Raw genomic sequence first — 27,041 nt, forward strand, 5'->3', positions numbered from 1 at the left:
TTTTTCTAGAGTCCTGGTGGGGTTTTTAGAACAGTCCAATGAAATAAATTCCAGGGAGCTTTATGTGCCTGTAACTCAAATATGGTTTTGTATTTTACTGAAGTTTTTTTAACCTCCTGTTCCTGCATTTGGGGTTCTTGAGCAGGTGCAAGGCAGGCAAATCACTTAGAATTCTTGGGATTAAGGGTTAAGTGTTAGGGCCTCAAACTGCAGATTTTCAAACAGCAGCAAAAGCGCCTTTTCTGCAAAATTGTCCCATTTCAATTTCACAGATTTCTATAAATTTCTCAGATAACTTAAGGACTGATTTTTTAGGAACTCAGATAGATGATGTAGGACATGTGCCTTACTTTGTGATGTCATTTGGTCTACAAGATCACTGTTTTAAATTGTGGACTCAGATATACCGATACCTGTCTGTATGCATGTATTCACAGCCTTGACTTCAGAGGACTGTATCTGTACTGGCAATATAATAGTTGTTTCCCCCTAAGCTTTAAAAAACAGCTGGTAAGTCTTCTAATGGTTACACAATATACCATGAGACTGGAATTCAAGATAGGGTCTATGCAGTATTTGTTAATCCAGAAAATTAAGGGTGTCCAAAATCTAAGAGGAACAGAATAGTCTGCAGTTATAGTTGAAAGTTTGTCACCAGTGCAGTCTTCACTTTTAATCGGTACAAAAAGTGAGCGCTGACAACTTTGGGAAAGGTGAGTGGTAACTGGAGCATGTAAAGTGTTCTGCTTAAATTTTATTATTATTTCTTAATATGTCAACCTGGTGATATCATCTCAACAGGTACAACTGTAGCATAAGTAGCCATACCTAGCATATTAAGAAAAGCTTCTCTCCTTTTCCATTACCCTCTTCTTCTCCTCCTCCTCTTTCTCCTTCTCTTTCTCTCTTTTCTCCCTTATGCCCACCAGTCCTACTCTGGAATTAGTGTCCTGTCAAGGGCTGGAGCTGCATTCTGTTAAAAAAAACAAACAACAAAAAATAACATGCAACATTTCTGTTCACCGAGCGTGTAATAGAATTAACTGAAAAAGTAATTTGAAAGTGTGAAAAATGTGCATCCTTGAAAAGTGGCATGTATTTGTTTAATGCAGGGTCAGGCATGTGTCACAAAGTACATAACAACCTAGTCCATGCAAGTTCTCTGTGAAAATCAATTGCAACATCGCTCCAGCCAAGAGCTTCAGTTATTCAGGGAAGGACTAATCTATAAATATGGAGTGAAGATGCTGCTGGTTTTCAAAGGCTGCTCATGCCAGCAGTCTAAACAGGAAAAGACTCTTGAGTCTAAAGCCAACATCCTGGCTTCTCTAAGTGTTCAGGGCATTTAACAGCATCTTGCCATTGCATTTCTGAACCATGAGTACACTTGGAAAACACTTCCTTCTATGCAGGCTGTTTCTGAAAAGGAGGTATTCCCTATTTCGTGGAATTAATCTGCCTGAGGTGTTGGTCTCCCCATGGGAACAGAGTGGAGCATTTCATCCTCCTAAACTAGCAGATTTATTAGTATTTTCACTTTGCCATTCTAGATATCTCAGTAACCAAAAAAAGTAGGGACACCTAACGTATATCTTGGTGAAGCTAGAAAGATATAATACATTTTCTGAGATACTGGCCTATGAAAGTGCTGAAATGCCTTTCCTATTTATTCACACATTTTTTATTTATTCTAGGCACATTTTATCAGGAGCACTAGGAGTCCTTAGTATGTTTTGATACAGTTTGTCTGCTCAATTAAAAAAAATGTTACTTTGTGGACAGAAGGAGGAAGGAGGGGGGTTGTATAGCTTTACCTTTGGCTGAAAAAAACCCAAGCCAAATATAGAGTTTTAAATGAATTTGATGTAACAAGACTGATGTCATTGAACAGATAAAACCCAACAGGACAAAATTCCTGTTAAAAGGATGAATGAGGTCTGAGCCTGTGTAACTGAGAGTAGAGTTAAACCCACTGGAAAATACATCTGGTAAAGACTGAACAATAGCTGCAGGATTTGACCTAATTTTTAGATCAGATAATAAAGGGGTAGCTAAGACAAATTGCTTTGAGCCCATGTGCATACAGCAACCTCACTTTTCATTTACTCCAGTTTGGTGTTGCTCTAGCCTCACTGACTTCACAATGTTAACCCGTGCTGTTCTTGAGAAAATATACAAGCCCTAAATCTGCTGGCAGATTTTGAATTTGTTGAAAGCCTATAAGAAAAAAGAAGCTTTCTCTGTAATTTCTATTCTCTGTTCTCTTTAGGTGTAATGAATGTGGGTAGTCTTTTCCTTTATTCATTATCTTAAAATCAGATTTTTTTTTAAATAACATTTTTAAAAGCCCTGATGTAGTAAGGAACTGCTCTTGTTAATCTTTTGTATAATTTGATACTAGTTTCCCATGTACTTATTTAAAAGCCTTTTTTCCTCCAGACATTTTTTCAAAGGAATGTAGCTAATATATGCGTGTCAAATACTGTATACTGATAAGATAAATGCAATACAGAAAAGTAGACTAGTTCATCTGATGGTTTATCTACACTTACAAGGGGTATGCAGTCATACAAAGAAACAGATATGAAAAAAAAATCACAGATTCTTTATTGACACTCAGTTATCTCACCTTTTAGTACTGGGGCTCATGCTCTGTGTTACATTGCTGCAGTGCCTTGCTTCCCCCCCTTCAAACACCAAATCCAAGCAACACTGTAAGGACAAGTTTGTGTAGCCACCAAAGTGCTACAGCACATTGCAATAGTATAAAGTTGAACGGATGGTGAGATAAGGACATCCCAGAGTGCTGGGAAGGACATCACTTGAAAATTTTAGTAGGAAGGTTATTAAAAATAACTTCAAAATGTGTTTTATGCACTTTGGTGAGTGTGTATGAGGGTTAGCAGATATAGGACCTTAACTCTTTCATTATGTACTATTTAAGTTGCTACTAATAGATGTCTGCTGCTTGTAGTTAATAAAGGGGTAACTGAGGCACACGATCTTGAGCTGAGATTACTGAAGAGAAAAGGACAGATCACAGAAAGGGCAGCAGAGAAGTTAACTGAGCATTTAACATATTTGGTAACTACCAGTCTGCTTTTCCTTGACAGGCATGTTTCTGTACTGCTTCCCAAATGAACATGCACGACTGACTTCCAGACTTAAGGATGCAGTTGTAGCAGTAATAAATACCAATCACATTGCTTTGTAATAAAGAGCTAAGACTTTATAAATTAAGATGGGCTTGGCTTCACAGTTAGTGTTGCTTGAAAACCAGAAGGAAACCCCTTTACTGAATTTATATGAATTTAATCCCTCAGTCCTTGAGACGATCCTGCCTACACTGTCCTAAGAAATTATCAGCTCTCGGTAGAGTCTGCTTAATGTTCAATGGTGAAACATAGATGCAGTCAGAAAGTTCACTGAATTTTGTGTATATTTTGGTAGTGACCAGCTGTGTGAGTCAGATTAGTGCATCAGAAGAGCAACAACAACAAAATACTACATTTACACAGTGTACACCTGATGTTTCTAATGTCTGTCTTTAGTACGTTTAGTATATCTGTCATCTAAAAAAGGTACCTATTGAGGTTAGGTCATTTGAACTTTACATTTGGATTTATTTGAAAAGCAAGAGCTTTGGATTCCATCTTCAATCACAAATAAAATAATGAAGAGAATTAAGTTTCTATGTTAGTTTGCAGGTTAAGCTTACAAAGAAAACCAAGAAATATCAAGCTATCAAATAAAAATATAAAAGGACAAGAACAGTGCTATCGATGTACACCTGGGAACCCATTTGCTCAGTGAATTCTCAATAAAGCTTGCTTGCTTGTATTTTTTACAGTTGTATCAATACTAAATGTTTTGAGTGGATGGTTCTTCATTATAGGCATAGCCCATATGGAAGTTGTGTTGCAAAAGTGGTTTGTCTTACCACTACCCAGCTGAACTAGCTCAGAGCTGAAGAGGGAAAGGGAAAAAGTTTCTTTTCTGCAGGCGTGCGGGCGGTGAGTTTCCAAGGAGTCATCAGGGTGCAGCATTATCCCCAGCTGGCTGCAGATGCCATTGGCAGAACGAGGGGCTGGTGAGTGTGCACCTCCCATTTGCTCGGGTTGTAAATATGTAGGGAATAAAAGAGGGGAGAAGGTTCTGGGCTCAGGCAAAGCATCTTGCAGATTGTAGCATGGCAAGCAAAATCTGTTACCTTATTCCATACCTCAGGTCAGCAGATGTAGCAGCCTGCATCCCCAAAACATGTTGTGCACTTCCAAGAAGTCTGTCCCAGTCCCCATCAGCTGTTCGGCTGTGAAAGCTGATGCTGCTTCATGGCCATCCTATGATGGCAGCCTGAGGTCTCGCTCCCTGGGCTGCTGGAGGGTTACAGACAAGCTCAGCCTGAGCCGCAGGCTGCCAGGTGTCTTTGGAATGAGGAAAGCTCTGCTGTCCACGATGTGCCTCTCCAGACAGAACGTGGTGGAGGCAGCCTCATGGCATTTGTCTTTAGGGCTAGCCAGATGTGAAACAGCCCCTCCAGAGAAGGAAAGAGTGGCACAGAGTTGTGTATTGAGCATAAAGATGGGGGTCTGAGGGGCTGCCTTATTTCCTCTGTCCTCAGCTCCAGCCACTGGTGCTTGGGCCAGCGGAGAGCAGAGCCCTGTCCGTGCACGATCCCACCCTGTGAGCAGCAGTGTGCTGAAGCAGGGCAGGAGGCTTTGATCAAAACCCAGCACGTGGCTGCTACAGCAGGAGACTCTGCAGGGCAAGGCACCACACTTACAAAAGCAGTTGACAGAGGTTTTAGAGGGATCCCCTGTGTTACAGACTGCTGACACTCCTGTGACTGTCTCAGTATAAATCTGGTTGGATCTAATTAACAACAGAGACCTGGAACCACACAAGGACAAAATGGGAAAAAAAATAGTTTTTTGTACCTAACCTTTCCATTACTTGCACATCAGTGTGATTGATCCACACACAAAGGTCGTAAGCTCAGCTGTGAACAGAAAAGAGAGGCCAAATTATGCCTGTAAGCACATGGTTTCTTACATTTGGAATTGCAATGCAGTTTCTAATGCCTTTTTTGCAGTAAAAGGTGTCTCTTAACTCCGCCTGCATCGTGGAAAGTGATGGAAGAGGATCAAGCTAGTTTTACAATATTAGTCGTGTTTCTCTAACACAGCATGTCACCCAAGTTTGGAAATAAATGCAGTGAGGTATGTTTTACAAGCATGTGGATCCTCTTTCATTTTGTAGAACATCAGTGGCATTTTTCCACAATTATTTTTCTGTTTGGATATTTCTTATTAGCCTAGGTAAAATTAAAGCAGCATTGAACTGTGCCTCTTGAGAACATTCTCAGTGGTAGGAGGTACGGAAAGCTTGGCTACATATTGATCCTCTAATAATGGTTATAATACCAAGCCATAGTTCCTTTATTTCTAGTGTTTTAATTGTTGGGGTTTTTTTGCTTATGATGTGTTTGGTGTTGTAGTGTTATATGGATGCCTGTATATACCTACCCATATAAATCAAGCTATCTTTTGTAGGGAAATAGATACTTCTTGAGAAGGTCTTTTCACATTCTTAAAACCTTATTTCTCTGAAAGCACATACCAAATGTACTTCTCTCAATAGGCATAGTTAATATGAAAGTTGTATAGAAAACAATGTGGGTTTTCTTTCTGTGCTCTTAAAGCTTGCTCATTTTTCGAATTGTTTGTTGTAGAAGGAAAGCTGACAAGAGTTACTAGGAGCACAGAGTCTTTAAGGTCTACCAAGGGCAGAAATCCATCTTTCCCTGACAGTAATGCTGCATTGTTCTGTTCATTTCTGGTTTACATCTAATTCCTGGCTGACAAGTGTCCGTTTTTCATGCTCATTCATTAGTCACCCTTCCATTAACACTGCCTTGAAGGCATCTGGACTGCCTCTTACCACATTTCTCAGAAATGATAGAAGATATCCTTAAAGTTTTGCCCACCCACCCATCACAGTAAAACCCAGAACAGCAAAGAGATAAAATACATTTGATTAAAAAAAAAAAAAAGAACAGGGTCATTCTTTGCTCTTTCATAGAAGTTGACAGGTAGAAAAGGAAACGGGGAAATACCATGAGTTCCTGTAGAAGCTATTATCTTTAGCAGGTGTAAATGCAACTTTTCCATGGTTTGTAAGCTAAAAATGCGTTAAACACAAAAGGAAGTCATTTAGCAGTGCATCAAAATTAAGCTCCAATGCTCCTCTCCCCAAAAAGCATAGTGATTCAAGAATAAAGAAAACAATATGGTGTGCACTGAGATTCTGATCTCCCAGTATACTGTTTCAGTTTTATGCTTGTGAAAATTCTCTCATTTCAATGCAGCTCTGAATGCAGCCATCTGTCCTTACCAGAGAGGATTGTGCAGGAGTATTTCAGGAGTCTTGGAGGAAAGTCTTATCTTAAGTATGCTGTAAACGTGCTGCGATATATGCCACAAGAGCCCCCTCTGAATTTACTAAGACTATGCATTAGTAAAGAAGATAGAGTCTGGCTCAAGGTGGCAGACCAGAATTTTAATTCTTCTCCTTGGTTTCTTTTTATGAAGACAGCCTTGAAGGGAAGTTAGAGGCGGGGGAAAATGCCTGATGGGGGTGCAGGTTTCCTCCTGAGCCTAGCTATGACATCCCCACTTGCAGCTGGGTGAAATAGGTGAGAGAGCTGGTAAGAAAAAAAAAATGGACCCTTCAGCGCTGCTGTCTCACAGGGCTCACTCTGCTCCAGAAGAGATGAGCTGCGGCAGCAATATTACCAGTATAAGGGGAGGAAGAGTATTGCTAACACAGACAGTCAGGGATTATTCCACATTACCAAAATAATAATGGAAAGAAAGTGCAACTGCCTCTCTCTTGTGTCTCTCCCTATTGAAGGTGAGGGTAGAGAAGGCTCACTCTCAGGATCGCATTAACAGGGCTACTGCCAACCTGAGGCTTTAATAATTCAACTGCCTCTTCACAGGCAAAGAGGTCCTGACCCAGAATGGATCAAATGTTTTATTATTTTGCTTTTTCAGGCATATTTTATGAAGATTGTTAAAACTTTTTTTTTTTTTTTTTTTTTTGTAATAGCATGTATTTTATTTATCTTTTACCATTCTCTGGGAAAATCTATCCCTTGCTTGTGAGCAATTGTAACTGATATGACACTTTGAAAAAGTGTAAAGTCTAAGTGGGAATGATCCAAATTACACATAAACATTAGCAAGCTCACCCACTCCTGATCAACAGTGCAAAGTTGCCATGATGACTAATGGTTAAATGGCAAAGGAAGATGAAGGCTGAAGAATTAGAAGGCAGTCGTCGTCATCCACAGAAGTCATAGCAAGGGCCATAGAAAAAAACCCAGTTATTTCAAAACCCTTTGCTGTCCCAACAGGGTGTTTCGTTATAGTTAGAGCAGGTGAAAAAGTTGTTTGTCCAGGCCCTCTGCTTCTTCATCACTTGCAAAAAACATCTTGTTAGCTTGTTTGGCTGTTACAACCAGCAAACCCTATTCTTGGTTAGGTAAAACTGCCTTGGTTAGGTAAAAAAAGCTGCCATCTGTAGGTGGCATGGCTGCAGCGGGAGGTGGTGGGTAGTTCTGGTGAGATAAAGCTGTGAACATGTGGGAGGGAGCAAACAGAATAGGGTATAAGGGCTGCCAGTCTTGTAAATACACAAGTACACACTTCCTTCCCCCTGCCCCTCAGTTAGTATAATTTACTGAATAGTATCTAATGGCTCCTTTGAGAGCATTACTGTCTATTATGGCAAGGCCCCTACTTAGTGTATTTTTAGTTTGTGGATCATTGACCTGCCCAAATCGAATGGTGCCGTTAACATGTCCGTGCACAGCAAAGCTCCGTGAGCAGGGGACAGCCAGGGACGCCAGGGGTCCCGCAGGTTCATCTCACCTACTGCAAGAGTTCCCAGGGAAAAGGGAAAAAACGGTTCACAGGGAAAAATATGTTCATACCTAGCAATTCCAGCTGTTGATAACAAAGAGGTTAAAGTGGGACTTTTTACTGTTATTACACATTTCTAGACTAATGTTATTTACTTTTGTATGCACTAATGTTGGGGTTTTTTTTTAAAAAGCCAAGTGCTTTATAAGGAAGGTGATCACTGTGCACATGAGGCTACAGAGAACTTCAGAGCTTTATTAATATTTCAGGAAGGTAGGCAGGACAGTAATCCAATCTGTCAAGGAAAAAACTCAGATTATTATCTATCTAATCTGCCTCTACTGTCTTCATCCCTCCATATCTGAACATGTGAAAGCTATTGTTAATATACTGTTTATTCCTTATATGCTTCTATTACCAGCATGGTAACTTTCTCATTTATCCTCAGTCATGATATTAGAGCACAAAACATATGTATACATCTACCCGCTAGATGCACTAAGGTGTACTTGATGTGGAAGTAATTCTTTTTCTTTGGAAATACCTGTGGAACTAGCAATAATATGATCATATGGGTTTTGCTAGTAATATAACCCGTTATTTGCTAATCTAAAGCAAACTGCGTTAATCTGGCTTTATGTGTGCCCATGTTACCTATCAAGCCCGCAGGATGTGCGAGGAGCCTGGGCCAAAGGAAGAATGTCACATCCCCAGAAACCCAACAGCTCTCAGAAGAGCTGCTCATCTCCATGCTTAACATGCAGAAGTGCGGCAAGCCAAAACTGAGCGTTTTATCCTTGGAATGACTCCCACCCACAGGGCATCTGGAGGGGTTTGGTTTTACTCAAATTGAGCCGTACAACCCAAATGTCCCCTGGTTAGCTTCTTAGAAAGGGTGGGATGAAGCTGGTGGCTGGTCATGCTAGAACTGGCAGTGCCCTGGGAGCTACATACCCCGCAGCATACCACACAGCTACATACCACACAGGCATTGGAGACTGACCTAATCTGGCCATTTATCTTGCTGAGGTCACTATCACATGAATGAGCCTTGCTGGCCTGGAATAACTCCTGTGACAAGGACGCTGACAACCACAGTCTGGTGAAGCTTGGCATGTCATCCTAAGAAATGATCGCTTCTAGATATTTGCTTCTCCTCTATGCCATGAAGTTATCTGATGTTGTAAGTTTAAGCCCCCTTCTTCAACTCGTGAGGTTAAAATGATGGAATTTGTAGTGAGGTAGCTGTGACATTGGCATGTGCTTCCTTTTGACAGACAGACAGCTGGAGGCAGTAATTTCTTATATTGCCACAGTAAGATCTGCCAAAGTTTACCTTTCTGTGCCCTAAACTATGGCCATAAATGCCATCCCACCAGAGGGGCTCTATCATCCCTGTCCCATGTGCCAGAGGGAGCAGGAATGCCAGTGATGGGGAGGGAGTGGGGTTTGGGGTTGCCTCTCTCATGCTTGCGGTGCAGGGGAGGAACAAAGATGCCTCAGTTTCACAAGGGAGATGTATGCGTTTAAGGACATTAGAAGTTTACCACTTTATCAGCTTAAGTTAAAGTCAGCATCTCCAGCTATGACAGAGATTTTCCATGGTACAATTAGATTGGCATTTGGTTCCAGGTAGTAGAACAACCACTTTTTCCTGATACAGGCTAAGAGAGAGAGGTCTCATGCTATCCAAAGGTGAGTTTCAGAGGAACTAATTTTGGTGGCAGACACCCTGTCTCCTTTTCCATCTGCACATTCGCTTGCCCCAGGTTTTGCCTTTTGGTAGTGTGGATGCATTTCCTTAAGAGGTTAGCTGTAAATCAGACCTTGGAGGTAATCTAGATGAAGGATAACTCTTTGGATGATTTATTTGTAAACTGGTTCAATTCAGTGATCTGTTTTCCAGCACAGCCACAGGTTATGGCTTCAAAACATGAAATATTTGGCTCTTAAATTGTTCCTATATGATTTGTTTCCAATATGACACGAGTATTTGTGCAACCTCGCCATGAGCTGGCATAAGGAACTGGTCTGACTTCATACTAAAAGTAAAATAAAAATAACTTTTTTGCAAGGTTTTTTAAAGTTGGACCAGCTCTCTGATATGACTTTGAACATGACCCCATGCCTATTTGCAGCTGGAACCAGCAGCAGGGAAGTATCACTAGTTGCTAGTGGGGCTGAGTTCTTGGTTCTCCAAAACCCTGTCCTCTGGCACAGTGGAAAGGGTGCCATTCCATGGCAGAAATATGGAGCCTGGGGTAAGGAGGGAACGTCTCAAGTCCATTTTGCCACCAACGCAAAGATGTTGCAGAAGCGTATGAAAAAAACTGAGTGCACAGCTGTCCAGTATGATGAACTGGTCCAACATTTGGATGTGCATTCGGTGCCTTCTCTGCCTGCCAGATTTCTGTGGTGCTGTGCAGGGATCCAAGCACAGTTCAGCTCCAAATTACAATTATTGTTATTATTATTATCTGTTTAGTGCTACACGGATAATGATAAAGTGAAGACAAATTGGCTAAAGCTGTAGAGCTAATGCTTATAAACTAAAAGTACATTAAATGGCAGCATGAGCACTTTCATCCATGAGTTTCAGGCAACTCAGCTTACATGCTGTAGTTTTACAGATTTATTTAATTTTCCATAGCTGCCTTGAGTACTTTTGTTGGCATAGCTTACCAAACATAAATTATCTGAAGAAGGGACTTGCTTCGATTTTTTTTCCCTCTGTCTGGACATGACCTTCCACAGTGAGGCCTTGGATACTTGCTGGGTTCACATGCTCTACCACAATATAAATAATAAATCCACTATGAAACCTTTGACTGCTTAATGTTGGAATGAAAGGAAAACATGTCACAGTCTTTTTCAAGTGCTTAACTTTCCAGGGAGCAGTAATGCTATTTTCTCTCTTTAGAAAGATCTCTCACATCTATGCAGTATGACAATCAAATGTAATTTAAACAACCAGCTATTAATACTACTAATTCTTTTTCTTCTCCTTCTCCATCCCCAGATCTCCGGAAAACTTTTGAGCAGGAGCCCTTGGGGAAAGAAGTGTCCCTGGAGCAAGAGGTCCTGCTGCAGTGCCGCCCCCCCGAAGGCATCCCAGTAGCCGAGGTGAGCAGCAGCATCAGTGTCCTGGTGCTTGGGCACCCACACTAAGGCCTGATAGGCAGCTAATGGTGCAGTGAGTTAGCGCATGGCATGATGAATGCGTGGTGATGGAGAGCCGACTGACTGCTGCTCGTAGACAAGATTGATCGGGAACTGATTAATGGCTTTGGATTATGGTGCCTTGCTGGGCAGAGCTGCAGGCGGTTTGGTTTCAGTTTTTTCTTCCCTTTCAAAAATCACAGTTATATCTGAGGCATATTAATGCCAGCCTACTACCTTTGCTTTTCCTTTTAAACAAAAAAAAAATTTCACTTATTCTGAGAGGCACTTTCAAGCATAGTGTAAAGACACTTTAATTTTTAGTTTGCCTGATTTTATTTCCCCCACGTCTGTGCACATGCTCATTCTCTTGTGTGCCCCAGCCAGCCAGCTTGGCACAAGAGTGTGGGCTGTGGTGCAGTGTGGGCTCCCAGCAGGAGGTAGGGGCAAGCAGGGGATGTGTCTGCCTAATAATCCTTCTTCAGGGGGTTATCTGGTTTTCCTACTGGCATCTAAGTAAACCTGGAGTGGGTAGCCTGCCCTCCATCTGCCAGGAGCAAGCCTGCCCTTCAGCCAGATCTGTGCCCACCTACAGCAGTGGGTGTCCCTGTGAACAGGCTTCCCTTAGTGTGGTGGCGGCTCCAGCTTCAGACTCATTGCACACAGGAGGGGTCTCTGAGTCACAGGGGGGCCTCTGAAATCCTAAATCCGCGGCGGCTATTAAGAGAAAAATTGATTGTTAATGATGGTAATTCCCCTATCTGAATTCTCCTCAGTTTTCCTCTGCCACGCACAGAAGAAACTGTTGCCAATTTGCATTAGGATGAGTTAGACTGTCATGGCTAAGTAGCAAAGTGCTTGTCACTCAGCGCTGACGACTGATTTCTCAGGAGATGAAGCTTAAAGTGTTACCTCCGCATCTATCCCAAGTTTAGATTTAATCAGAACAGCAGAAACGTGTCCACAAACATCAGAAGAAATAATTAGCATAGAAGATTTTTTTCCAGTTTCTTTTTCCATAGGCTGTTTCCTTTCCCTGTTGAGATCCCAAAACTTTAAAGACTGTTTAGGTCTGCTGAGCCAACTTGCTGATAACTGTAATATTAATCAGTTGGCTTTCCTCAGGAACTTAGCAGCAATTCTTTATTTTCCTTTCTGATGCTTCTTTAAATCAAATCAACTTGCTGTTTTGCCATGACAGGAGTATTTGCAACAGGCTATGTTGTTCAGGTGGTGCAGGGTGGTACTGGGGAACTTCATTACCTTTGCTGGAAACAGAGATTGATGATGACGGGTAGCTCGTTTGAATGCAGTGTTACAAGCACCTCTGAAATTTCAGCAGCCAGTGTGGTTATTCCCTTGGAAAGGTCTGTAATGTCCAGTCAGGCAGGCGGGACCCAAACAACATGATGTAGCATGATGCATGGAAGTGATCTCTGAAAAGATCCTCTGTGAGTTGCTCACATAATTGCACTTTTTCCTGCCTTCTAGTATGCTGGCTCACTCCATCAATAGCTGAGATTCATGTCTGTACATTAACTGGGTCTGAATCTTGTTTGTACCCTGGTCGGGGCAGACACCAATTAACACTTGGCAGGCTCAGAAATCATGTAGTCCCCATCTGACATTCAAAAGAACTGTTCTCAATGTTGGTTTTTTTTCTCTTCTGACTTTTGAAGTCAGAAGGAGATCAAACACCCAGATTGGACAGCTGCCTAATACAGCCTCTTTGTAGATTCTATCCAACACTATTAAAAGAACAAAGACCTGAACACTAATGAATATGAATACCTTAATGTGACACTTTATTACAGCCACTTGCTGAATCTGGTAAGATAAATTTAAAAAAAAATGGAAAGATGAAAGGTAACTTGGTGGGTTGAAGGATTACATGATTATTTTAATTTAGACATGAATTACTTCTTTGTTTAAGACTTCTTTTATTTGTTTAAAGAAGTTTCTGATATGATATACAAGTAACTTAAGTAAGAAAGGACTCGGGAGAAGGCAAGCACCAGGCTGAGGCTATTTTCCATGTTGTTGAAGGACTGGTTTGATTCCAGGTAGAGTAGGGTAATGCATGTGTGCAGCTGTGAGCAGCTTTTCCAAATGCTTTGGTGAGAATGTACCTTACACTCTTCCCACTCTGGGCACTGTTTTGGTTTGTTTTGGTTTGGGTTTTTTTTTCTACTTCACTGGCTTCTGAAGTAATCACTGGATTTAATGCCAAAAAAAGAGGAAGAAAAGCTTAAACTGTGGAACTGTACAAAATACACATTCAGTGTAATGAAATGCTGGAGTCCAGAGTCCTGGCATCTTCCCCTTGATTTTTCTCTTTGACTATATTCTCCCACTTAATTTTGGGGTTTTTTTTCATGGTATTTCAAAGTGGTGGGAACAACCACACTTAGGGATACACTTTGTCCTCTTTTCAGTAGCTGGGGAATTTAGTCTTATCATTCTCAGCATGTTTAATTGCAATTAACTGTGTCAAGCTCTTACGGATCAATGCTAGAGCAGATCTTGCTATTAGTGAAAAGCTGAACTGCATAGCAGTGTACAGCTGCTCCAGAGGGTAAGAAGGACAAAGACAGAGATGGGTAGGCAAAGCTTTTAAGGCAGCACTTACAAGTTCCTGAGATCCACGAGGACATGACGAGCATTGGAGTAGGCTCAGATCACGACCACTAGGAAAAAAAACAAAAGCCCAAGATCCAAATAGAAGAAGGTGTGTTAAAGTACACCAGTCTCATGGCCTGAGGTCAAATCAAAGTAGGTCTTGCTCATTCACTTAGTAAGTAAGTAAGGACTAAGTAAGGAACCAAGGGTTTGCTTAGTCTCTGGGAAAACCAGATCAGCTTCTCTGTGGCTGTATACCCCTGCCCACCAGCCCCAACCAGTGTCAGCACCAGTGTGCAGTGGCATGCCTCCCCTCTCCCAGTTTTATAGCCACTACTAAGCTGAACCTACCTACGGTTCTGAAACACCCAGGTAAATGTTTTGTCTTTTCCAATGCATGTCCCAGGCAAGCAGCAGGACCAGGGCAGATCCTTTTACACTGAGGTTTGCTGTCACACTGAGGGGCTGAGGGGTGAAGGGGCAAACTCACATATTCCTGCTGTGGGGGAAAAAAAAAAAAACAACACCAAAAAAAAGCAATAGACATAAAAGCAAGCAACACTCTGCCCCAGCGCCATGCTTCCCTGCCTTCTGCCTTTCCACAATGGGGAGAAATAGGATAAGGCAGTGAGATAAGCAGTCTGACCCGCCAGACTCAGCGGGAGCTGCTGGTGCTTAGCAGAAATCTGACAGTTGCAGCTCCCCAGTGTCAACAGAAACATCCATTTCAATTCCACTCTCCTCTCTGCATGCTGTTTTTTTTCAAACCTAACCTGAGAAGGCAGGAGAGATCCCATTCTGCCATGCTCCAACAGTAATGGTGGAGATATTAGCAATTAACCCCTTAGCTTATTTAATTTGTTCTTTGAAAGATGCCAGTATTGTATTGCACATGATAAAATATAGTTAGAGACGAGTCACATGAAATTAGCTAACTGTTATAGGTTATACATCAAAACATAAATGAGATGTAAGACTGGTTAATATGCCATAAGCTGCCAGACGAACTTTTTCATTGAAATGTATGATTTGTGTCGCCATTAACGGGGGTATAATTACTTTTTTAATTATAATTGAGGTGTTTCACAGAGTAGTTTAATTGCAGAATAGGGTGTAATGTACAGTTTGGTGACCCAGTTGGGTTTAAAACTGGAAGTGATATTTATCCACATTCATGGTTTTAATTAGGAACTAGAACAAGGGGAAAAGCATCCCTGAGTCAAGAGGCAGAAGAGGGTGTTTTGCCAAGTCAAGATGACTGTGACACAGACTTTATTCAGCTGCTCTTGCATGGGCAAAAACTGGTGGAAGCTGGGGGCTTCTCCAAATAGGCAGCATCAGGTGGCTGTTCCAGCTAATTGACTATTAATACGACTGCTGTTTGCTTTGTTTCATGAGAGCCACTTATGCTTTGCAGCAGTTATCCCTTAATTGGGAGTTCATGTGTATGCATTTCCATGCAGGTGTGTGTTGCTGAGACAGTGTTTTATATTCCTGGCAGGAAAGTGAGCTCTAAGAGAAGCAAGTAGAGGAGTTTGTGGCCACAAATGGTAATTAGCTGGGAAGTGACACTGTCCTTTGCAGTGCCTTGTGACTGCAGAACTGCCTTCAGGTGTCAGTGGGAGGAGGAGTGGGGAGGTGGGCTTGTGAGCAGAAGCGCAGCCCAAGAGGAATGAGGACTGCTCATTCATTTTACCCTCAAGAGCCATTGGGTAAGGTCTGGCAATGCAGGCCTGCCCTTCTGCAAAAGTACAGGACAGAGCTCCCTGCAACTGTCAGTATCTGGTCCCATACATTTCTATTCTTTTTTAAATACTTTTTACACCCCAGACTACTGGTGTGTGGCCAGGGCACTCTTTTGAGAAGTGTGACAGGTAGGTTACAACCCCCTGCTTGAGGCAGGCTTGCATTTAGGTCTTGTGCTTTCCTGGGAAATGCGATGACTACTAGCTTATTGGGTGGCCTTATTTTTACATTTCCTACAGGGTCATTTCCACACTGCAGAAACCCATGGCAAGATGTGCAGGTCTTCTTGCAGGATCGAGTGTTTTGAGAACTGAATTTTCTATGGGATCTACCCCTATACTTTTCCTTTCTGGTACAGCTCCATTGATGCCAGTGTAAATGAGGGCAGAGCGTGCTCTTAAGTGAATCAAGTTGCTTTGTGACCAGATCTGAGCATAGGCAGGGATGATCTGTAGGACTGGAGAATGGTCAGGTTTCTAGTTCCTCCATAAAAAATTACAATGGAAGGTTTTCTATAAAAGCATCGACATAAATGCTGCCAGATTATCCTCTCTAGAGCTTGCTTTTTTGTGGTGAAGATGGGATGCTGGCTGAGCTAACACAAACTACCTCTCCTCTTCAGGCTGTGCTCAGAAAGAGCAGCACTTTACCTTACACATATTTTTGGAATATACATAGTTGGGGGGAACAACTTTAACTGCATTTTTTTTTATGAGGTAGATGAGTATACCTCCCAGCTTTCCCCTTAGAGAAGATAGCTCCTCATCCTGGAGATACTGTTCTGTAGGCCAACAGGATTAGTCTATCAGGTCCTACTTTGATGCTGACTGATTCTTGCTCCCTGTAGCTAATAGGCCTCATAGTGCCTGAAGTGTGAGAGTTAACTCTGTCAAAGCTTTGAAGAGTTCTTACCAGCACCCTCAGTCACCTGGTGACTGGTCAGTTCCGCTGGCAGCAGCTTCTTCAGATGCAGTGCTCACCTCGGGCATGAAGAACTACAATGCTTCTACGTTTCAATGGGGGTATCTTCAAAATGCGGTGTGCAGAGTGCACACCAGCTGTCACTCAAGAGTTGTTTCATGAGTATTTGCTGGGTTTTGCTCAGGAATTTCCCTGGGCCTCTAAAACTGCTATTTCCTTTCCCTAAAAAGTATAACCGGGAGAAAATCCTGTATGCCTTTTAACGCTGGTAGGAGGAGTTGCCTGTATAACAGGTACTGCGCAGCTTTCAGGAAGAATGGGAAAGGGACCATCCTCAGGGACCACAGCCACCTCCCAACATCCTCTTCCCCTATGAATTAATGATCCTGAAAAGCGTATAGCTCTGTGCCCTGAAGAATGAGATCCATTTATCCATCCAGCCAAAGAACCACAGACATCTCATTGAGACCTCCAGCTCAAGCCCCTCTTTCATGAGGGAAAGAAACCCAGCAACTCCTGGTGACCACATGGCAGCCATAGTAGTGTTTGGTTAATAATGCCATGATCTGTATTTGAATTTGAGGCTTTATGGAATAAAGTTCTCCATCTGCTGCTACCAGTCCACCTCAGCTTTTAAAGTTTCTTCTGTGAGGCTTCACTTCCCCATTGTGTATAAAGCAAAGCTGTAATAGGGCTGAAGACACCCAGCAGCTGTATGTACACCCTGTGTACATTTTAGCATTCAAACAGAAAGCTGGGTATATGTGCAGTTAAGGAATTGCTTCCACAGCAGGAACACAAATTCCTCTTACTGGCAGCAGAAGCAGTAGCAACGGCTAACCAAAATGTCATGATAGTTTGCATTTGCTGTCTCATTCTCAATATGTGTTTTGCAGTCTCTCATAGCTGTAATTTCAGCCTCTTTGGAGACTACCTTTTCTCTTTTTTTTTTCTCTCCCCCCCCCCCCCCCCCCCCCCAATCTTAAACGTGTACAAAATCTGTTTCCAGAGAGTAGTACACGGAGGACAGCATCTTCTTCAGTGGGTAGTTGCTACGATGAAACTGTACATTTGAAACCAAGTCCAAAAATCAAGTAACATTCTTCAAAAAGGTACCTGAAATAGCTGTTGGCTCAATAGCCTGTATGAAAACTGCTGAAGTTTTCTCAGTCTCACTTGCACATTTTGTACTGTGTCCAAATCAGTAGTTATCTCCACAAATGTTTTATTCTTGCTGGCATGTGTATGTGTGCCCTTGTTATCAATATGGTATGGGATGCATGCATGTCTTTTGTTACAATTCAGATGAAGCAGGGGAGCTGTGATTTCTCTGTGGCCGTAGGAGGTGACACAAGCTCAGCAGGGACTGCAGCAAGGTGAGCGGTGCTGCCGTGACTGGTCGGCCTGGCTGCAGAGAACACTAGCCACAATGCTGGTGTTGTTGCAGCACCAGATGGAAAGTGATCCTGCTGCATCGGCCAGGCACGAGGAAGGCAGGGGTGCAATGGTCTTGCCTCCCAGATTCCTAAATTGCCTTTTATTAAGGCAAATCTCTCACTGCTTCTAGCTGTTTGCATCTTGTTTCACCTGTGTCTAGAGGGTGGAAAACTTTTCATTTTCAGCAGGTGCTCCCTGCTCTGAAGATGACTCAAGGGCAGGCTGCTGCAGATGAGGCAATGAGAGACCAGGACCCAGGTCTCATCTTGACTTTCATCTTGACCCAGGACTTTCATCTTGAGATTGCAAGAGGTGTAAGGAATGACTTATACAATCAGGAGGAGAGGATCTAGATGAGCTTGTATCCCTTTTCCATTCTTGGATTTCTTTTGGAGCAGATGTGTTTCTGCTTTACCAGTTTCTAAAACAGTCACTCATACACAAGTGTGCCGAGAAATTTAAGTGTCTAGTAATGCTAGTAACTTGATACGGCTAAATTTGTGTCAGCAATTAACTTCCATAATAGGTTTTCCTGCATATGTAATCGGTTCTGTGATTTATGTTCCCTGTGTTCATTTACTCTGCACAGAAGTCTGGTCTGGCTTTGCAAGTCTTAGTCTCTGCATGTGCTGCCTTATTTCAGGCTGCTGCTGGAAACATCCTGCAGCGCAGGTCTGGCTGCAGCCGCAAGGTATAGCTGGGGTGGCGATTGCGGGTTTTCTGTTCTTGCTGATGGTCTTGCTTTTCATGTTGGGTGGCATGTGTCAGGTTCCCTCTCTTAATTAGGACAAATGTGCCAATTATGTTAATGTATCTCCCGATACCAATCAGTGAATAATTAGAGACAACACATCTGTCTCTCACTGGGGAGCAGGATGACAGAAAAGATGCTACAAGGTATGTTGCTCTAAATTACAGCCACCTTGGATCATGCGCTTTCTCAGCCGGTTGCAGGGATGGCTTAGTCTCGTGGCAGGTTTTCCAGTGCAGTAGCAGCACTGGATGTGCAGATCCAGCACAGCTGGCAGGAGCCATGTGCCTCACTGCTCTGCAAATTGCATCCAGAGCACAAAGGAGCTCTGACCAAAAGGTAGCTGTCTTCAGGTATCCTCCAGCTTCTCAGCATCCGCGGTTGCTGTGAGTCAAGATTTCATTCACTGCACTCACAGCTTTACAGAGGGGCCTTCTCTTGCTAGTTAGTTTGCAAATGTAACAAAAATACCTTCTGAAGTGGAAAACTAAAAGAGAAGAAATGGGGATTTCATGCCTGCTTTGTTCCATGTGGGCTGGTATGTAAGAAAAAAGTTGCACATTGTGGTAATTTTCCATAGCTGTCATTCCCATGAGGGAACACTTACCCCATCCTTCATGCCAGTATTGCTGCCAATTAAATGATTTCTGTTATGATAAGGAAAACCTGATGCCCAGGTTTTTCTACATATAAGCACAACCATCTGTACATTTATTAAGAGTTGGAGGGATGTGCCTGATTTAATTGAATAAATAGAGCTAGGTACTTGTTCACAAACTGTTGTAATATACATCCTCAATATTTATGCAAAAGCAAACATCTACTCTAGAAATGTCCTCCAGAGAGTTGAAAGATGGAGCCATGAGGGCGTGATTTGGTATGACCCTGAAGACAAGCATCTTGTGCACTTTTTAAGTGCCCGTGGGTATCTTGCTGCCTCTCTGCCTGCTTGCCCAGAGGGGTGCAGGTCTCTGGAACATAAATGTCCGGTGCCCTCATCTGCCAGCCGTGGTGGTTTCCCAGTCACCATTATTCAGGCACTGGAATTAAATTCAGTTCCTGCATTGCATAGATTAACAGCCTTACTTCGGCAAGGGGGCTGTGCCTTGGGGAATGACATGGTATCAAAAGAGATTGTTGCTTTTAACTTCTGTAACAACAGTTTGCATACTTGTCATTCATAAATCTGCTTTGTTCTCTTCGCTTTTGTATTTGATACCTGATCTCTTCCTACTTACAAGACAGAAAAATCCTGCTCCCACCCATTCTGATTACCTCAAAAAAATAAATCCGAGGTTTGGAGGTGCTGAGCACTGCAGTCACCTGCACCTGAAAAAAAGGGACTGTTAGTAACTGAAAATATGTACCAACAATTGTCTCATTCACATGTTGCAGTATGTTTAATTAGTTACCATTTCTACAAGGACTGAGTAAGAAAACACAACTGCTGGAGGGGTGCACTCTTTTTTGTGTTGCTCTACTGATGGCTAAAATGTGTGTGAAAGGACATTCCCATGTCTTGTCAAATCATCCACCAGCTCCTCCCTTCAGATTTGATGACATTATAGTTTGCAATGTGAACAGACCCATGACATCATAAAAATCTGGATACAAGAAGAAGACTGAATTACATATATGAAAGAGGTAGCTTGTAGAAGTGATGGATTTTAGGCATGCACTCACAGTACTGATGTACTGGCAAAACAGACTTTTCAGAAAAAAGGATGTCCTGTTTTCTGCAAACTTAATGTTTTATTGTTAGCAAATTCTGTGAGCCATTAGGTGAAAAGGATCGCTTTCCTAACAGGTTTGGTGAAAAGCCAGAGGCAGTATACTGAATTATACAGAGTACTTTTTTTTTTTTTTCCCCCCTGATATTGGCAACTCCTGTTTTTATACTATCTTCAGTGTTTTTGCAGGAATGACAGGCAATTTAATGCTTATAGCTTTAATTTTGTCTAATCAGTTGAGACCCAGACTGAATATGCGTGTGTGTAATTTTGTGGAGGGGGAAAGTGTTGCAGAGTACTGGAAAAAGAGAACCACATGCTTGAGCATGGAGCCTTGCATAGCGCCAAGGGCTGCTAAAATATTTGTTTGGAATGGGCATACCAGAAACATTTTGGACTGAGTCTTAGACCATGTAGACTGTAGTCCTGTCATCACTGATGTCCTGATGTTCTCTATGTGCAGAGCACAGGAAAAAATACAGGTGGATTTGAAGGTGGTGTGCACACAGCTGTGGCAGCGCATGCAGCATCTTTTAGAGTCCTGACTCAAGTCTGTACTCCATCTCAGAAATAAACAATGGTATTAAAACCCAAGACAGACATTTCATTTGTGTGAGAGGCAGGGGTTAAGTGGCAGCTTGCCAGTGGTGGAGAGGTAAGCTCCTGGCCTGTTTTTCAGTCTGGAATGCATGCAGGCTTGACCTGCAGGTGAGGAAGGAGGTAAATATTGCCGTTGACTGAACAGGAATCAGTCTGTCTTGATTATACCTGATACCTATTAGGATTCAAGAAAGGAGGAAGAATAATTTTAGTCATCCTGGCAAGGAAAACCAGGTTATTGACTAAGAGCTTGTCTATTTCATGGTAAAACACGAATGTTGTAGTGACAGAAACATAGCTTCCAAAGTTTTACGTCGTTTTTCTTCCTTCCCTGTTCCTTGCAGACACATGTAGCCATTTCCATAGCCCTTTTTGCACCACTGAGTTTAAGCTATACAGTATCTATAGTTGTGAGACTACCACATCCTGCAGCGATCTGCTGTGGGAAAAGAGGGTTTAACTGAAGCCTTCCTTGGGGCAATGGCTTTGCATCCACTAAGATGTATGTCTTTGGAAGCAGCTCACACCTGATGCACATCAACCCAAACTGGCATAGGGGAACTGGAGCTGCTTAAAGTAGGGCTAAAGATGGGCAGTGGATAGTGAGCAGCTTGAATCCAAGCCCACATCTGCCAGTGCTGGTCATGCAGCCTTGGACCAGTTCTGTGTGGGGATGAATTGAGCCCTCTGTGTTTAACACTGGGAGAGGCCATCAGTTTTCTCCCCATGTCTTGGGGCGGTCTGTACGTCTGTCTCAGATGGGGAGCAGGTTCTCTGTTGGTTTTGGGGTATGTCGATGCTTGGATACTTCTTCAAATGTATTTGGAAAAGTGGGGATTCTGAGAGCAGGTCTTGACAGTTATGGGTCCAGTGGGTTGATTATGTTTATGTTTTTCTTTCTTTAATTAAATCATGGGCACAAGCTGAAGTGATCCAGTGACATGAAGGCCTGGCTTTCATCCATCCAGGGCCCCAGTCCTGTCCTTCAGAGCACGCTCAGTTCAAATGAAAACAAGCTACTAGCTTTGCAGCCAGATTATATTAGAGTGGCTCACAGCAGTCAGCTGGGATATAATAGGGTGTTTCTTTAGGAAGGCAATAAAGCGAACATTGTCTAGATTAAAATTACATGTGAAAATATTTTTCTGTATAACCAAGGAAATTATGCTTTATTAAAATAAAATATAACTTACATAAAGAAAAGGGAAAAATAAGCACTGATGTAGTCTTTGTGATTCCCTATTTCCTTGGTAACTGTCTCTATTTTGTTTAATCTTGATTGCCGCAAAGCAGTAACATGCATGTACATGTGAGTGCATGTGTTCTTGTAAACACTGGTGTGTTTGTAATTTGTTAGTGTGACCTACTCCACTATATGGCATCAGTGTGTTAGACCCAGCACAGGTATATACAAGGTTACTGCATTATTAACTGCCTAATTAGACAAGACATACAAAAGAATGGGTAGAGATCTCTGCTGTTTCAGGGTTTCTGTTGTTGCAAGGGGATTTTGTGTTTGTAGATATGGTTGTAAGGTATCACCCCTTCTTATCCCTTTCCTCAGACTCTGAAAGCATAGATGAGCTATTTGTCTCTGTACAGTAGCTGGCAGACTTTGATAATGCATGAATGTTTTCAAGGCAAAGCAGTACAACTGTTGTGTGGATGGCTGGGAGGGAAGGGCACCTGCAGGAAAGGGTAGGCATGAAAGTGTTCTCCCGCGTTTCTGCTGTGACGTTTTGTTTCAGTTGGCAGCCTGCATCAGGTGAGTCTTCCGTGAAATGCCTTGACTCGTAGCACTTTCTGGAATGAGTAATGTAATCACAGATACTGTGCCCACTGTGGTGTGACCCAGCGCTGACTCACTGCCTCCCCTCTGGCCCTTTGAAACCCCAAGGTGGAGTGGCTTAAGAATGAAGAGGTAATTGATCCTGTGGAAGACCGAAATTTTTACATCACCATTGATCACAACCTGATCATCAAGCAAGCCCGGCTTTCTGACACAGCCAATTACACTTGTGTCGCTAAAAACATTGTGGCCAAAAGGAAAAGCACCACGGCAACTGTGATCGTCTATGGTAAGTGATGCCTTGTCTTGTTGCATGTGGATGGACAAGCACTCAAAGCAAGAGGAGGGACAGGAAGGGGATGCAAAATGTCTGTATGCAACTTTCGCTGTGGCTGGTGTCCAGGCTGGGCCGCCTGCGCTGCCTGTTGACCTGCAGCCATATGCTGGGGCTGCAGTCAGGACTCATTACCAAAACCACTCAGAAGTACAGGTCTGATGGCTTGGCTTGTTGGTGACAGACAATGGCCATGTAAGGAAGAGCAGGCACCAACACAAACAGCTGGCTGCCTTGTTGAAGAGAAGGCAGTTGCCCCCCTTGCCATAACACCCACTGGCTGGATGCAGCAGGAGTGCCCAAGGCATTGCTTTCTACCAATGCATTTCACATTCTTAGTGATACTTTTCAGAAACAGAAGTAAAGCTGAAAGGAGGTTTGTTCTTCCAGATATTGGTAAGAGTTTCAGAGGTCAGCAGAATCTTCCATCTCTTGTATTTCTTTAAATAAGCTTATTTTTGGTGTCTACTACAAAAACATACTCTGATGTCAGGGGCAAAGTAGCAAAGCACTCTGTGACCGACATTCATAGGCACACAGCCTAGCTTAAAAGTATACATCAGGGGAATACAAACCATGAGATAACATTATCCTGTGTCTGCATCCGCAGTCCTGATAGAATATTGAGGCTGGCCATGCTTTGGCTGGCCAAATTAGATGCCCTCCTGGGGTCTCTTCCAGCCTGTGTTGCGCTGCAGCTCTGCCCCACCTTCCAAGCCTTTGACCCTGCAAAGTTATTGCCCCGGTGCATCCCAGGCAGGGGTACCCACCAGAACAAAACCTGCTCTGATGATGTGCCAGCTGAGTGTCCTGGTGTTCCTTACAATCAGCTTAATTATAGGATAGATGAGTAAGAAAAAATCCCTATGATTATCCCTAATATTCATTTCATATTCAGGGTAGCAGTTGGATTTAATTGTAAGCAGTTGCTTCCCTGAAGTTACAATGAGGGCCTTTTAGATCAGTTTTTATAGAAAACTGACTGAATTGAGTTGATTAGCAGTGTTTGTGATATAAAGGAATGGACCAAGCCAAGAGCACTGTGTTTTGTAACTGTGATGAATGCAGAGACATAAAGATGTAGGCATATTGCAACTCTTCCTCATACATATACAGTATTTTTTCAGTGGTGCAGTCAAGAGATGTGCGGGGGAGCAGCCATCTTTATGGGTTTTACTACTAGAGCTTCTTAAGAGTTCTGCCATGTCAGAAACATTTGGGTTTAGAGAATCTGAGCAGTTAGTATGTTATCCATGCCCTGGCAATGACATTATTACATAGAGCAGTGCAGCTCCTTCTTCATCCACCTGTTTATCCCAGAAACTGAGGTGGGTGAAAAAGAGAGTAGCAAAATATCTTCCCAGAGATAAACAGTCCAATAATAAAAACACATTTCATGTGAGTTCACTCTGAACAGCTTACTTATCTGTTATGGAGGTGCTGGGACTTTCATATGCACCAGCTGTGTCCACAAAGGGGTGAGTGAAGTTGTCCTGACATCTTGAAATCACATTCTGAAAAGAGAAGAAAATTATCAATTTCTAATCAAAGCATGGGGGTCTGTCAGCATGCATAGATGATGAGTATATCCAAGAATGAGCTGGAGTGCAGGTTAACTCCCTTTGGAAGCTTTCGGGGGGCAGGCTTCTGGCTGGCAGAGCTGTGGGTGCTTTCTGAACCTGCAGGGATCTTGGCCATACACAAGGCATCAGGTGCTTTGTGCTCAGTCAGGTCAGTTTTCAACAGAAGACAGGTCATCTGCCAGCCCTGACAGTCATCAAATGGTGGTTTTCATTCATAGTCAGCATTTCTTCGACTTGTACAATGACTTCTGCTGTGCTGTACATTCAGGTACCTTGGAGATGTGGGTTTGTGTCTGTTCAGTGCTGCTTCTCATGCTCTTCCCAGCCATCACTTGTGACTGCTGTTGGAGACCGCATGACACAGAACCAGTGGCACCTTTTGGGCTGAGCAAGATGGCTTGCTTATGCAATCATAATCTCTTTCTCTCTTGCTTTTCAGTGAACGGAGGCTGGTCTACCTGGACTGAGTGGTCAGTGTGTAACAGCCGATGTGGGAGAGGCTTTCAGAAGCGTACAAGGACCTGCACCAACCCTGCCCCACTCAATGGTGGTGCCTTCTGCGAGGGCCAGAGTGTTCAGAAAATAGCTTGCACCACTCTGTGTCCAGGTTTAGTATGAACACCACATAGCCCTAGATAAATAATTTGTCTGTCACGAGTCATTTCAGGAGAACACTATTAGTTACAAAAGCTTCCTTCTCTTTAATAATAAATCCAACATTTCAGTGAATGAATATGGAATTGTATTATGTAAGGAGATAAAATAGTGAGCACATTATATCAAGCAGCAAGGGATTCAGCCCTACTTTTGCATGCAGCTTGCACTGGTGTCTCAGCCCTAGTAATTCAGGGGATTTGGGGAACATTGTGAGCTTCAAATTGTAGGAGATAAAGTTTGAAAGCTCTGGAAAAGGACTGGAATTTGAATATAGAAAGCAACTGTGATGTAATTATATTTGCAGTATCTGTTCAGTCCAGCTGCTGCAGCAAGTGAAACATCTGGGATGTGGATGTTAAATTTGAGTCACATGTTTACGTGACTTCAAATACAAAGACATTTATTTATACTGGACAGAGATGTGTATCCATACCTTTTAAAGGTATTTAAATATGAACTTCTGAAAGATAGAAAATTGCTTCAGGCCATGCAAGGTAGTTGGCGGCTTTTCTGCCATCTGTGCTATTGCCCAGTGCTTTCCTACTGCTGCAGTCCCACTCAAACCAATGGCAGTAAGGATGTCTTCAGCTTTTGAAGCTTGGCCATCCAACTCCAGGTCTTAGTGGAGGGTGGAACTTGAAAAGCTGAAATTTCATCTCTGGTCCCTGTTCCAAGTGACAGACTTTGCTCAGGCTCTGTCACTGGAACAATGCCATCGTTTTTTCTTTGGCTGTTCAGTTTAGTGCTTTTGAAAATTGTGGGATTTTGACAGGTGCTAAACACATTCCTGATTCTGCTCATGTGAAATAGATCAGCACCCCTAGATATTTCTTTTAATAGAAAATATCTAATATTAAATATCTTCTTACTAAAGAAGAATTTCTGGCCAAGTTTAACTTCTGTGTTAAAACATGAAAAAAAATTAAAAAATCACAGTTTCCTGACTTGTTACTCATTTTCTTGTACACTTCAAGCACAGATAAACTGCTGACAAGTTTATAAAAAAAGGGGAGGAAAGAGCAGAAATGGGGCCTGGGCAGAGAGAAAGGGGAGGGAGAGTGAATGCTTTTACAGGCCAGAAATAGAACTTTGAGAAGAGCAGACTGACTTTTTAAGAAGAGCAGACTGATGATCCTTCTGCCTTGCCAGGAATGTCCAGGGGTTGCAGGCCGGCTTGTGCCAAGAAGTGCATCACTTTCACTTGGTCTCACTTTTGTGTACCCTTTAACAATTCCTGTCCTTTCCTTGTCTCAGTGGATGGCAAGTGGACATCCTGGAGCAAGTGGTCCACCTGTGGCACGGAGTGCACCCACTGGCGAAGGAGGGAGTGCACAGCCCCGGCGCCGAAGAACGGGGGGAAGGACTGCGAGGGGCTTGTGCTGCAGTCCAAGAACTGTACTGATGGGCTCTGCATGCAGGGTAAGTGTCACTGGGACGCCTCTAGGATCTGGGATGTGTGTGGTCGCAGAAAAACCTGCAATAGCTGTGGATCAGCATCAATGACCTAAAGTCACAGAACTGTTTGTAGGATGAAGAAATTTGTTAAGAGTTCTCACCGGTCTGGACACACCAGTTTTCTTCCCTGAAGATGAATGTAATGCTGTCTAAGGTTTGTGAAGCTGAGCAGTGAAGATTTAGAAAGTCTCATAACAGATCCCTCTCCCCGCAGCCCTCCCCACCAAACGGCTCTTCTCTCTAACACTGGTTCAGCATCTGTCCAGGAAACCTTTGCAGTGACTCTTAACGGCAATGGACATGAAAAGTAGAGGGTTTAGGGCAAAACCAGCATT

General features: G+C 42.8%; 1 protein-coding gene across 2 annotated transcripts in view; it reads left to right on the plus strand.

Moving 5' to 3' along the window:
* Nucleotides 1-27,041, plus strand: part of UNC5C (unc-5 netrin receptor C) — a 261,113-nt gene that overhangs the window by 187,882 nt on the left and 46,190 nt on the right. For both annotated transcript variants that reach the window (XM_055713044.1, XM_055713037.1), the window contains exons 4-7: nt 10,945-11,048; nt 22,786-22,966; nt 25,034-25,201; nt 26,506-26,670. In XM_055713044.1, coding sequence (XP_055569019.1) covers nt 10,945-11,048; nt 22,786-22,966; nt 25,034-25,201; nt 26,506-26,670 — 618 coding nt within the window. The remainder of the gene's footprint in view (nt 1-10,944; nt 11,049-22,785; nt 22,967-25,033; nt 25,202-26,505; nt 26,671-27,041) is intronic.

Source organism: Falco cherrug, chromosome 1, assembly GCF_023634085.1.
Source record: "Falco cherrug isolate bFalChe1 chromosome 1, bFalChe1.pri, whole genome shotgun sequence".
Taxonomy (NCBI): domain Eukaryota; kingdom Metazoa; phylum Chordata; class Aves; order Falconiformes; family Falconidae; genus Falco; species Falco cherrug.